Source organism: Pseudophryne corroboree, chromosome 8 (genome assembly GCF_028390025.1).
Source record: "Pseudophryne corroboree isolate aPseCor3 chromosome 8, aPseCor3.hap2, whole genome shotgun sequence".
Taxonomy (NCBI): Eukaryota; Metazoa; Chordata; class Amphibia; order Anura; family Myobatrachidae; genus Pseudophryne; species Pseudophryne corroboree.
The window spans coordinates 477,709,308-477,724,109 of NC_086451.1; the positions used below are offsets into that span (position 1 = coordinate 477,709,308).

A 14,802-nucleotide genomic window follows, 5' to 3' on the forward strand; every position below is an offset into this window, starting at 1 on the left:
CCGCGTCCCCTCGCATGGCTCGCTTCGCTCGCCATGCTACGGGCATGGTGCCTTCGCTCCGCTACCGCTTCGCTCGGCACAGATTACCGTTCCAATCGTAGTCCACGTGGATCGTTAAGTATTAAAAAATTCAAAAAAAGAAAAAAAATGTGAAAAACTCGTGTCGACCTTTAGACCTGTCGACCTAGCACATGTCGACCTAGAAACCCTGTCGACCTTCCATCCATGTCGACCTAGTGACTGTCGACCTATAGTGGTCGACCTAAACATTGTCGACCTAGATACTGTCGATCTTCAGACCGGATCCCTACATCGGACATTACCTGTGTAAGCATAATGTACCAGAGCTTTAAGTGCATCGGGGTCCACGCCTTCCATCTTTATCTCCTCTTCTTTAGCTTCACGTACATCGTTGGTAAACATCGCAGCAAAGTAATCCGAAACGGCGCTGAGAACCAACCTGGGAACAGAAACGGTGAGATTGTCTGAAGACTCCGGGGTAATAAGCTTCTGCTTATTCATTTACAAAGCTATTTATTTCCTGGAAATGTAAACACTGTAATTAACTAATTGGATTGTATGTTATCTTAGGAAAGTGTCTGTAAGATTTATGTTGTGTCCGGCATCAGCGGGATATCAATGTATCTATTGGTTGTGGTCTCATCACTTATTCAGTTCATTCCCAAACAGTGCATTTGTGATCATGTATAGCGTTATAACATTACTGTATGCTGGCCATGCCTAATATGCCTGTATATACTGTATATATATATATATGTTTAGGTCGACCACTATAGGTCGACAGTGGATGGAAGGTCGACAGGGTTTCTAGGTCGACATGTGCTAGGTCGACAGGTCTAAAGGTCGACATGAGTTTTTCACATAATCTATATATTAGAGATGAGCGGATTCGGTTTTACTCGGATGTACTCGGTTCTCAAAACGGCATTTTATTGGCTCACGGATGTCACGTGTTTTGAATAGCCAATAAGATGCCGTTTTGAGAACCGAGTAAATCCGAGTAAAACCGAATCCGCTCATCTCTAATATATATATACATACACTGTGTATATATACACAGTATATATATATATATATATATATATATCAAACAGCGGTGTGGCACTCACGGCAAATAATGACAGAACTCAAATAGTGCTGGTAGTTGACTACCAGCACTATTTGAGTTCTGTCATTATTTGCCATGAGTGCCACACCGCTGTTTGCTGTATACATGTTACTCTGTGGAGGCACCGGGCGTCTAAAAGCTCTGGTATACGGGAGTGCCGGGTCATTTGCTGTATGTATATGTGTATATATATATATATATATATATATATATATTAGTGATGAGCGGGTTCGGTTCCTCAGGATCCGAACCCGCCCGAACTTCACCCTTTTTTGCACGGTTCCGAGCAGACTCGGATCCTCCCGCCTTGCTCGGTTAACCCGAGCGCGCCCGAACGTCATCATCCCGCGGTCGGATTCTCGCGAGATTCGTATTCTATATAAAGAGATGCGCGTCGCCGCCATTTTTCACTCGTGCATTGGAGTTGATCGTGAGAGGACGTGGCTGGCGTCCTCTCAGTTTCTATGTTCAGTGTGCTGCAAATATCTGTGCTCAGTGTGCTGCAAATATCTGTGCTCAGTGTGCTGCAAATATCTACATTCTCTGCCTGAAAAACGCTCCATATCTGTGCTCAGTGTGCTGCAAATATCTGTGCTCAGTGTGCTGCAAATATCTACGTTCTCTGCCTGAATAACGCTCCATATCTGTGCTCAGTGTGCTGCAAATATCTGTGCTCAGTGTGCTGCTAATTGCTTTATTGTGGGGACTGGGGACCAGCAGTATTATATAGGAGGAGTACAGTGCAGAGTTTTGCTGACCAGTGACCAGTGACCACCAGTATTATACGTTCTCTGCCTGAAAAACGCTCCATATCTGTGCTCAGTGTGCTGCATATATCTGTGCTCACACTGCTTTATTGTGGGGACTAAGGACCAGCAGTATTATATAGGAGGAGTACAGTGCAGAGTTTTGCTGACCAGTGACCACCAGTATTATACGTTCTCTGCCTGAAAAACGCTCCATATCTGTGCTGCATTGTAGTATATATAGTAGGAGTACAGTGCATAATTTTGCTGACCACCAGTATATAATATATAGCAGTACGGTACAGTAGGCCACTGCTCTATCTACCTCTGTGTCGTCAAGTATACTATCCATCCATACCTGTGGTGCATTTAAGTTGTGTGCAGTATATATATAGTAGTAGGACAGTGCATAATTTTGCTGACAACCAGTATATAATATATAGCAGTATGGTACAGTAGGCCACTGCTCTACCTACCTCTGTGTCATCAAGTATACTATCCATCCATACCTGTGGTGCATTTAAGTTGTGCGCAGTATATATATAGTAGTAGAACAATGCATAATTTTGCTGACCACCAGTATATAATATATAGCAGTACGGTACAGTAGGCCACTGCTCTACCTACCTCTGTGTCGTCAATTATACTATCCATCCATACCTGTGGTGCATTTAAGTTTTGCGCAGTATATATATAGTAGTAGGACAGTGCATAATTTTGCTGACCACCAGTATATAATATATAGCAGTACGGTACAGTAGGCCACTGCTCTACCTACCTCTGTGTCGTCAAGTATACTATCCATCCATACCTGTGGTGCATTTAAGTTTTTGTGCGCAGTATATATAGTAGTAGGCCATTGCTATTGATATATTACTGGCATATAATTCCACACATTAAAAAATGGAGAACAAAAATGTGGAGGGTAAAATAGGGAAAGATTAAGATCCACTTCCACCTCGTGCTGAAGATGCTGCCACTAGTCATGGCCGAGACGATGAAATGCCATCAACGTCGTCTGCCAAGGCCGATGCCCAATGTCATAGTAGAGAGCATGTAAAATCCAAAAAACAAAAGTTCAGTAAAATGACCCAAAAATCAAAATTAAAAGCGTCTGATGAGAAGCGTAAACTTGCCAATATGCCATTTACGACACGGAGTGGCAAGGAACGGCTGAGGCCCTGTCCTATGTTCATGGCTAGTGGTTCAGCTTCACATGAGGATGGAAGCACTCATCCTCTCGCTAGAAAAATGAAAAGACTTAAGCTGGCAAAAGCACAGCAAAGAACTGTGCGTTCTTCTAAATCACAAATCCCCAAGGAGAGTCCAATTGTGTCGGTTGCGATGCCTGACCTTCCCAACACTGGACGGGAAGAGCTTGCGCCTTCTACCATTTGCATGCCCCCTGCAAGTGCTGGAAGGAGCACCCGCAGTCCAGTTCCTGATAGTCAAATTGAAGATGTCACTCTTGAAGTACACCAGGATGAGGATATGGGTGTTGCTGGCGCTGAGGAGGAAATTGACAAGGAGGATTCTGATGGTGAGGTGGTTTGTTTAAGTCAGGCACCTGGGGAGACACCTGTTGTCTGTGGGACGAATATGGCCATTGACATGCCTGGTCAAATTACAAAAAAAAATCACCTCTTCAGTGTGGAATTATTTTAACACAAATGCGGACAACAGGTGTCAAGCCGTGTGTCGCCTTTGTCAAGCTGTAATAAGTAGGGGTAAGGGCGTTAACCACCTCGGAACATCCTCTCTTATACGTCACCTGGAGCGCATTCATCAGAAGTCATTGACAAGTTCAAAAACTTTGGGTGACAGCGGAAGCAGTCCACTGACAACTAAATCCCTTCCTCTTGTAACCAAGCTCCTGCAAACCACACCACCAACTCCCTCAGTGTCAATTTCCTCCTTAGACAGGAAAGCCAATAGTCCTGCAGGCCATGTCACTGGCAAGTCTTACGAGTCCTCTCCTGCCTGGGATTCCTCCGATGCATCCTTGAGTGTAACGCCTACTGCTGCTGGCGCTGCTGTTGTTGCTGCTGGGAGTCGATCGTCATCCCAGAGGGGAAGTCGGAAGACCACTTGTACTACGTTCAGTAAGCAATTGACTGTCCAACAGTCCCTTGCGAGGAAGATGAAATATCACAGCAGTCATCCTGCTGCAAAGCGGATAACTCAGGCCTTGGCAGCCTGGGTGGTGTCAAACGTGTTTCCGGTATCCACCGTTAATTCACAGGAAACTAGAGACTTGCTTGAGGTACTGTGTCCCCGGTACCAAATACCATCTAGGTTCCATTTCTCTAGGCAGGCGATACCGAGAATGTACACAGACCTCAGAAAAAGAGTCACCAGTGTCCTAAAAAATGCAGATGTACCCAATGTCCACTTAACCACGGACATGTGGACAAGTGGAGCAGGGCAGACTAAGGACTATATGACTGTGACAGCCCACTGGGTAGATGTATTGCCTCCCGCAGCAAGAACAGCAGCGGCGGCACCAGTAGCAGCATATCGCAAACACCAACTCGTTCCTAGGCAGGCTACGCTTTGTATCACCGCTTTCCAGAAGAGGCACACAGCTGACAACCTCTTACGGAAACTGAGGAACATCATCGCAGAATGGCTTACCCCAATTGGACTCTCCTGGGGATTTGTGACATTGGACAACGCCACCAATATTGTGCGTGCATTACATGTGGGCAAATTCCAGCACGTCCCATGTTTTGGCCATACATTGAACTTGGTGGTGCAGAATTGGGGCGTGCAAGAGATGCTGTCAGTGGCCCGAAGAATTGCGGGCCACTTTCGGCATTCAGCCATCGCGTGCCGAAGACTGGAGCACCAGCAAACACTCCTGAACCTGCCCTGCCATCATCTGAAGCAAGAGGTGGTAACGAGGTGGAATTCAACCCTCTACATGCTTCAGAGGATGGAGGAGCAGCAAAAGGCCATTCAAGCCTATACAGCTATCTACGATATAGGCAAAGGAGGGGGAATGCACCGGAATCAAGCGCAGTGGAGAATGATTTCAACGTTGTGCAAGGTTCTGCAACCCTTTGAACTTGCCACACGTGAAGTCAGTTCAGACACTGCCAGCCTGAGTCAGGTCATTCCTCTCATCAGGCTTTTGCAGAAGAAGCTGGAGACATTGGAGGAGCTAAAACAGAGTGATTCCGCTAGGCATGTGGGACTTGTGGATGGAGCCCTTAATTCGCTTAATCAGGATTCACAGGTGGTCAATCTGTTGAAATCAGAGCACTACATTTTGGCCACCGTGCTCGATCCTAGATTTAAAACCTACATTGTATCTCTCTTTCCGGCAGACACAAGTCTGCAGAGGTTCAAAGACCTGCTGGTGAGAAAATTGTCAAGTCAAGCGGAACGTGACCCGTCAACAGCTCCTCCTTCACATTCTCCCGCAACTGGGGCTGCGAGGAAAAGGCTAAGTATTCCGAGCCCACCCGCTGGCGGTGATGCAGGGCAGTCTGGAGCGAGTGCTGACATCTGGTCCGGACTGAAGGACCTGCCAACGATTACTGACATGTCGTCTACTGTCACTGCATATGATTCTCTCACCATTGAAAGAATGGTGGAGGATTATATGAGTGACCGCATCCAAGTAGGCACGTCAGACAGTCCGTACGTATACTGGCAGGAAAAAGAGGCAATTTGGTGGCCCTTGCAGAAACTGGCTTTATTTTACCTAAGTTGCCCCCCCTCCAGTGTGTACTCCGAAAGAGTGTTTAGTGCAGCCGCTCACCTTGTCAGCAATCGGCGTACGAGGTAACTTCCAGAAAATGTGGAGAAGATGATGTTCATCAAAATGAATTATAATCAATTCATCCGTGGAGACATTCACCAGCAATTGCCTCCAGAAAGTACACAGGGACCTGAGATGGTGGATTCCAGTGGGGACGGATTAATAATCTGTGAGGAGGGGGATGTACACAGTGAAAGGGGTGAGGAATCGGAGGATGAGGAGGAGGTGGACATCTTGCCTCTGTAGAGCCAGTTTGTGCAAGGAGAGATTAATTGCTTCTTTTTTGGTGGGGGCCCAAACCAACCAGTCATTTCAGTCACAGTCGTGTGGCAGACCCTGTGGCTGAAATGATGGGTTTGTTAAAGTGTGCATGTCCTGTTTATACAACATAAGGGTGGGTGGGAGGGCCCAAGGACAATTCCATCTTGCACCTCTTTTTTCTTTCATTTTTCTTTGCATCATGTGCTGTTTGGGGCCAATTTTTTGAAGTGCCATCCTGTCTGACACTGCAGTGCCACTCCTAGATGGGCCAGGTGTTTGTGTCGGCCACTTGGGTCGCTTAGCTTAGTCACACAGCTACCTCATTGCGCCTCTTTTTTTCTTTGCATCATGTGCTGTTTGGGGACAATTTTTTTAATCTGCCATCCTGTCTGACACTGCAGTGCCACTCCTAGATGGGCCAGGTGTTTGTGTCGGCCACTTGGGTCGCTTAACTTAGTCATCCAGCGACCTCGGTGCAAATTTTAGGACTAAAAATAATATTGTGAGGTGTGAGGTGTTCAGAATAGACTGGAAATGAGTGGAAATTATTAGTGATGAGCGGGTTCGGTTTCCGAGAAACCGAACCCCCCCGAACTTCACCCTTTTTACACGGGTCCGAGCCATACTCGGATTCTCCCGTATGGCTCGGTTAACCCGAGCGCGCCCGAACGTCATCATCCCGCTGTCGGATTCTCGCGAGATTCGGATTCTATATAAGCAGCCGCGCGTCGCCGCCATTTTCACACGTGCATTGAGATTGATAGGGAGAGGACGTGGCTGGCGTCCTCTCCGTTTATATACGAGACAGTTGATCTGATTGCTTTGCTTGTTTATTTTACTATTGTGGGGAGGATTGGGGAGCAGCTGTTAGGAGGAGTACAGTGCAGAGTTTTGCTGATAGTGACCACCAGTTTTTTATCCGTTCTCTTCTCTGCCTGAAAAAAACGCTCCATACCATATCTGTGCTCAGTGTGCTGCATGATATATCTGTGCTGAGTGCTCACACTGCTTAATTGTGGGGACTGGGGAGCAGCTATAGCAGGAGTACAGTGCAGAGTTTTGCTGACAGTGACCACCAGTATACGTTTGTCTGCCTGAAAAACACTTCTGTGGCTTTTTTTTTTATACTAGTAGTTTAGCAGTTTGCTGACAGTGTCCACCAGGTCCATTATACTGTATATAGCAGTACGGTAGGCCACTGCTGTACCTACCTCTGTGTCGTCACTCGTCATCCATAAAGTATACTATCCATCCATCTACATTGTATACCTGTGGTGGCTTTTTTTTTATACTAGTAGTTTAGCAGTCTGCTGACAGTGTCCACCAGGTCCATTATACTGTATATAGCAGTACGGTAGGCCACTGCTGTACCTACCTCTGTGTCGTCACTCGTCATCCATTAAGTATACTATCCATCCATCTACATTGTATACCAGTGGTGGCTTTTTTTTTTATACTAGTAGTTTAGCAGTCTGCTGACAGTGTCCACCAGGTCCATTATACTGTATATAGCAGTACGGTAGGCCACTGCTGTACCTACCTCTGTGTCGTCACTCGTCATCCATAAAGTATACTATCCATCCATCTACAGTGTATACCTGTGGTGGCTTTTGTTTTTATACTAGTAGTTTAGCAGTCTGCTAACAGTGTCTACCAGGTCCATTATACTGTATATAGCAGTACGGTAGGCCACTGCTGTACCTACCTCTGTGTCGTCACTCGTCATCCATTAAGTATACTATCCATCCATCTACATTGTATACCTGTGGTGGCTTTTTTTTATACTAGTAGTTTAGCAGTCTGCTGACAGTGTCCACCAGGTCCATTATACTGTATATAGCAGTACGGTAGGCCACTGCTGTACCTACCTCTGTGTCGTCACTCGTCATCCATTAAGTATACTATCCATCCATCTACATTGAATACCTGTGGTGGCTTTTTTTTTATACTAGTAGTTTAGCAGTCTGCTGACAGTGTCCACCAGGTCCATTATACTGTATATAGCAGTACGGTAGGCCACTGCTGTACCTACCTCTGTGTCGTCACTCGTCATCCATAAAGTATACTATCCATCCATCTACATTGTACACCTGTGGTGGCTTTTTTTTTATACTAGTAGTTTAGCAGTCTGCTGACAGTGTCCACCAGGTCCATTATACTGTATATAGCAATACGGTAGGCCACTGCTGTACCTACCTCTGTGTCGTCACTCGTCATCCATAAAGTATACTATCCATCCATCTACATTGTATACCTGTGGTGGCTTTTTTTTTTATACTAGTAGTTTAGCAGTCTGCTGACAGTGTCCACCAGGTCCATTATACTGTATATAGCAGTACGGTAGGCCACTGCTGTACCTACCTCTGTGTCGTCACTCGTCATCCATAAAGTATACTATCCATCCATCTACATTGTATACCTGTGGTGCCTTTTAGTTGTGCGCATTAAAATATGGAGAACAAAAATGTGGAGGTTAAAAAAATAGGGAAAGATCAAGATCCACTTCCACCTCGTGCTGAAGCTGCTGCCACTAGTCATGGCCGAGACAATGAAATGCCATCAACGTCGTCTGCCAAGGCCGATGCCCAATGTCATAGTACAGAGCATGTAAAATCCAAAACACAAAAGATCAGTAAAATGCCTCAAAAATCAAAATTAAAAGCTTCTGAGGAGAAGCGTAAACTTGCCAATATGCCATTTACGACACGGAGTGGCAAGGAACGGCTGAGGCCCTGGCCTATGTTCATGGCTAGTGGTTCAGCTTCACATGAGGATGGAAGCACTCATCCTCTCGCTAGAAAAAAAGAAAAGACTTAAGCTGGCAAAAGAACAACAAAGAACTGTGCGTTCTTCGAAATCACAAATCCCCAAGGAGAGTCCAATTGTGTCGGTTGCGATGCCTGACTTTCCCAACACTGGACTGGAAGAGCTTGCGCTTTCCACCATTTGCACGCCCCCTGCAAGTGCTGGAAGGAGCACTCGCAGTCCAGTTCCTGATAGTCAAATTGAAGATGTCAGTGTTGAAGTACACCAGGATGAGGATATGGGTGTTGCTGGCGCTGGGGAGGAAATTGACAAGGAGGATTCTGATGGTGAGGTGGTTTGTTTAAGTCAGGCACCCGGGGAGACACCTGTTGTCCGTGGGAGGAATATGGCCATTGACATGCCTGGTCAAAATACAAAAAAAATCAGCTCTTCGGTGTGGAATTATTTCAACACAAATGCGGACAACAGGTGTCAAGCCGTGTGTTGCCTTTGTCAAGCTGTAAGTAGGGGTAAGGACGTTAACCACCTCGGAACATCCTCCCTTATACGTCACCTGCAGCGCATTCATCATAAGTCAGTGACAAGTTCAAAAACTTTGGGCGACAGCGGAAGCAGTCCACTGACCAGTAAATCCCTTCCTCTTGTAACCAAGCTCCTGCAAACCACACCACCAACTCCCTCAGTGTCAATTTCCTCCTTACCCAGGAAAGCCAATAGTCCTGCAGGCCATGTCACTGGCAAGTCTGACGAGTCCTCTCCTGCCTGGGATTCCTCCGATGCATCCTTGAGTGTAACGCCTACTGCTGCTGGCGCTGCTGTTGTTGCTGCTGGGAGTCGATCGTCATCCCAGAGGGGAAGTCGGAAGACCACTTGTACTACTTCCAGTAAGCAATTGACTGTCCAACAGTCCCTTGCGAGGAAGATGAAATATCACAGCAGTCATCCTGCTGCAAAGCGGATAACTGAGGCCTTGGCAGCCTGGGCGGTGAGAAACGTGGTTCCGGTATCCATCGTTAATTCAGAGCCAACTAGAGACTTGATTGAGGTACTGTGTCCCCGGTACCAAATACCATCTAGGTTCCATTTCTCTAGGCAGGCGATACCGAAAATGTACACAGAAAAAGACTCACTAGTGTCCTAAAAAATGCAGTTGTACCCAATGTCCACTTAACCACGGACATGTGGACAAGTGGAGCAGGGCAGACTCAGGACTATATGACTGTGACAGCCCACTGGGTAGATGTATTGCCTCCCGCTGCAAGAACAGCAGCGGCGGCACCAGTAGCAGCATCTCGCAAACGCCAACTCGTTCCTAGGCAGGCTACGCTTTGTATCACTGCTTTCCAGAATACGCACACAGCTGAAAACCTCTTACGGAAACTGAGGAAGATCATCGCAGAATGGCTTACCCCAATTGGACTCTCCTGGGGATTTGTGACATCGGACAACGCATGCAATATTGTGCGTGCATTACATCTGGGCAAATTCCAGCACGTCCCATGTTTTGCACATACCTTGAATTTGGTGGTGCAGAATTATTTAAAAAACGACAGGGGCGTGCAAGAGATGCCGTCAGTGGCCCGAAGAATTGCGGGCCACTTTCGGCGTTCAGGCACCGCGTACAGAAGACTGGAGCACCACCAAAAATACCTGAACCTGCCCTGCCACCATCTGAAGCAAGAGGTGGTAACGAGGTGGAATTCAACCCTCTATATGCTTCAGAGGATAGAGGAGCAGCAAAAGGCCATTCAAGCCTATACATCTGGCCACGATATAGGCAAAGGAGGTGGAATGCACCTGTCTCAAGCGCAGTGGAGAATGATTTCAACGTTGTGCAAGGTTCTGCAACCCTTTGAACTTGCCACACGTGAAGTCAGTTCAGACACTGCCAGCCTGAGTCAGGTCATTCCCCTCATCAGACTTTTGCAGCAGAAGCTGGAGACATTGAAGGAGGAGATAAAACAGAGCGATTCCGCTAGGCATGTGGGACTTGTGGATGGAGCCCTTCATTCGCTTAACCAGGATTCACGGGTGGTCAATCTGTTGAAATCAGAGCACTACATTTTGGCCACCATGCTCGATCCTAGATTTAAAACCTACGTTGTATCTCTCTTTCCGGCAGACACAAGTCTGCAGGGGTTCAAAGACCTGCTGGTGAGAAAATTGTCAAGTCAAGCGGAACGTGACCCGTCAACAGCTCCTCCTTCACATTCTCCCGCAACTGGGGGTGCGAGGAAAAGGCTAAGAATTCCGAGCCCACCCGCTGGCGGTGATGCAGGGCAGTCTGGAGCGAGTGCTGACATCTGGTCCGGACTGAAGGACCTGCCAACGATTACTGACATGTCGTCTACTGTCACTGCATATGATTCTCTCACCATTGAAAGAATGGTGGAGGATTATATGAGTGACCGCATCCAAGTAGGCACGTCAGACAGTCCGTACGTATACTGGCAGGAAAAAGAGGTAATTTGGAGGCCCTTGCACAAACTGGCTTTATTCTACCTAAGTTGCCCTCCCTCCAGTGTGTACTCCGAAAGAGTGTTTAGTGCAGCCGCTCACCTTGTCAGCAATCGGCGTACGAGGTTACTTCCAGAAAATGTGGAGAAGATGATGTTCATTAAAATTAATTATAATCAATTCCTCCGTGGAGACATTCACCAGCAGCAATTGCCTCCAGAAAGTACACGGGGACCTGAGATGGTGGATTCCAGTGGGGACGAATTAATAATCTGTGAGGAGGGGGATGTACACAGTGAAAGGGGTGATGAATCGGACGATGATGATGAGGTGGACATCTTGCCTCTGTAGAGCCAGTTTGTGCAAGGAGAGATTGATTGCTTCTTTTTTGGTGGGGGCCCAAACCAACCAGTCATTTCAGTCACAGTCGTGTGGCAGACCCTGTCACTGAAATGATGGGTTGGTTAAAGTGTGCATGTCCTGTTTATACAACATAAGGGTGGGTGGGAGGGCCCAAGGACAATTCCACCTTGCACCTCTTTTTTCTTTCATTTTTCTTTGCATAATGTGCTGTTTGGGGAGTATTTTTTTGAAGGGCCATCCTGCCTGACACTGCAGTGTCACTCCTAGATGGGCCAGGTGTTTGTGTCAGCCACTTGTGTCGCTTAGCTTAGTCACACAGCGACCTTGGTGCGCCTCTTTTTTTCTTTGCATCATGTGCTGTTTTGGGACTATTTTATTCAAGTGCCATCCTGTCTGACACTGCAGTGCCACTCCTAGATGGGCCAGGTGTTTGTGTCGGCCACTAGGGTCGCTTAGCTTAGTCACACAGCTACCTCATTGCGCCTCTTTTTTTCTTTGCATCATGTGCTGTTTGGGGACTATTTTTTTCAAGTGCCATCCTGTCTGACACTGCAGTGCCACTCCTAGATGGGCCAGGTGTTTGTGTCGGCCACTTGGGTCGCTGAGCTTAGTCACACAGCTACCTCATTGCGCCTCTTTTTTTCTTTGCATCATGTGCTATTTGGGGACTATTTTTTTCAAGTGCCATCCTGTCTGACACTGCAGTGCCACTCCTAGATGGGCCAGGTGTTTGTGTCGGCCACTAGGGTCGCTTAGCTTAGTCACACAGCTACCTCATTGTGCCTCTTTTTTTTCTTTGCATCATGTGCTGTTTGGGGACTATTTTTTCAAGTGCCATCCTGTCTGACACTGCAGTGCCACTCATAGATGGGCCAGGTGTTTGTGTCGGCCACTTGTGTCGCTTAGCTTAGCCATCCAGCGACCTCGGTGCACATTTTAGGACTAAAAATAATATTGTGAGGTGTGAGGTGTTCAGAATAGACTGAAAATGAGTGGAAATTATGGTTATTGAGGTTAATAATACTATGCGATCAAAATGACCCCCAAATTCTATGATTTAAGCTGCTTTTTAGTGTTTTTTGAAAAAAACACCCGAATCCAAAACACACCCGAATCCGACAAAAAATTTCCGGTGAGGTTTTGCCAAAACGCGTCCGAACCCAAAACACGGCCGCGGAACCGAACCCAAAACCAAAACACAAAACCCGAAAAATTTCCAGTGCACATCACTAGAAATTATGGTTATTGAGGTTAATAATACTATGGGATCAAAATTACCCCCAAATTCTATGATTTAAGCTGTTTTTGAGGTTTTTTTTGTAAAAAAAACACCCGAATCCAAAACACACCCGAATCCGACAAAAAATTTTCAGGGAGGTTTTGCCAAAACGCATCCGAATCCAAAACATGGCCGCGGAGCCGAATCCAAAACCAAAACCCGAAAAATTTACGGTGCACATCACTAATATATATATATATATATATATATATATATAAATATATATATATGTGTGTGTGTGTCCAAATAATGAGGCGGCACTCGGAGACTGTATAACATGCAAACCAATGTGTAATTAAAGGCCACCTGGAAAAGTTTAATTCCAAATGGATTTAAATTGCCTGTGTGGGCAATTTACTAGGAAGCTGAATCATTAAAACTAGGTATGGCAGTAATGGGTGGTCTTTTATCTGTGGGAGATATTCCGGTGATACCTGTTTATTACGATTTATTGATTTGATATAAACACATTGGGCTGTTTCAGCACGCTGTATACTGTCTGTTCTCCTCTCATACTTGTCAGTCTGATACACCTGAAAGTACCAATAGTTTACGGTTTCCACAGATCCCTATGTGCAGTGCGCACTGATAATTTTCTTCTGTTATTACCTTATTCTGCCATAATTCCAGAATGTAAAATCAATAAAAATTAGGCTACACCCCTATTCCAGCCAAACCAAAACGCCCACACAAATTACCCATACCCACTCCGGGTGACACTTTACCACTTTTCCAACAGACTGTTAACGAGCTGCTTCTGAGCTGGACCTGTCAAGGGTAAGGGATGCATTTATCGATGCTGTCCTGTCTGCGTTCATCTCTTAGGGGGATATCCAATTAGCCCTGGTAATTTACCAGGGCTAATTGTCCCGCCGGGGGCTAGCTAATTAGCCCCGATAAGACGCGGCACGCGCCGGCTTATCGGGGATTTTGTTTCACCTGCCTCCGGAAGACAAAGCAGGGTCCCCGGAAACAGCCCCGTTTTCATCCGAAAACGGGGCTGTTTCACACGAAAACACACAGGTTTTACTGAACCTGTGTGTTTTCGGGAGAAGGGTTTTTTTTTTTTTACAGGCGATCCATCTGGATAGCCTGTAAAAAAAAAAAAATCGGTGAAACATCGGGAAAAAGTCAGAGAAACGGCTGAAAACGGACGTTTTTCGGACCCGATGGTTTTCCGGGGATAATTGGATATCCCCCTAAATCTGAAAACATGGTTTAATGTGTCAGAATTCAGAAGTATCTCTGCCTGTGTCGCATCTGGAGCGGGCAGAACGTAATGCTAAGTAGGTGTTTCTGGGTTGCAACAGGAGCTGCTGTGTCTGATGGGAGTTGGCGTGGTCGTGTATTCCAGCTTACTTGCTAGGTTTAGGCGTGTGGACGCAGATGGAAGCACTGTTTCAGATATATCTTTTGCATCCAGGATAGGGCTGTTGTAAAACTTAGGGCCAGATGCATCATCGCTTGGAAAGTTATAAAATGGAAAGTGAAAAAGTACCAGCCAATCAGCTCCTAACTGTCATTTTTCAAACACAGCCTGTGACATGGCAGTTAGGAGCTGATTGGCTGGTACTTTTCCACTCTAGCCCTTTATATTAATTATTACAGCTGAAGCACAGAGGCACCGTTACAGTGGGTGGTGTGACTTCAGGTCTCATGAAGTCAAATTACTATACACATAGACAGACAGATAGCCTGATTAGCATTTTAGACCATGGTATCAGGAGCTGCCGCAGCAGCTCACAGGTCAGCCCGTCACTAGACAACCAGGACTCTCTGCGGCCGCACTGCCTGTTAGTCCCGGCTGTTACCTTGACGCTTCCTTTGTTTGTACAGCCACTCAGTCGCAGTGTAATTAATTGCAAGGGGTCTGTCTCTGTCCTGGGGTCCTGACTGGCCCCAGATTGTGGTAATAGGCTTAGCCTCCTTGCCGGTTATAGTTTCTGTCAGGCGTCACCTGCCTTGCTGCAGTACACTAGTAGCTTCCTGCTACTTCTTACCAGCCATTCTTTCCTAAATACTGTACGTGCCCCTG

General features: G+C 46.4%; 1 protein-coding gene across 1 annotated transcript in view; it reads right to left on the reverse strand.

The window, feature by feature from the left end:
• Positions 1 to 14,802, reverse strand: part of KLHL4 (kelch like family member 4) — a 299,589-nt gene that overhangs the window by 109,719 nt on the left and 175,068 nt on the right. Inside the window, exon 3 of the mRNA XM_063938383.1 lies at positions 324 to 460. Within this exon, the coding sequence (XP_063794453.1) occupies positions 324 to 460 (137 nt within the window). The remainder of the gene's footprint in view (positions 1 to 323; positions 461 to 14,802) is intronic.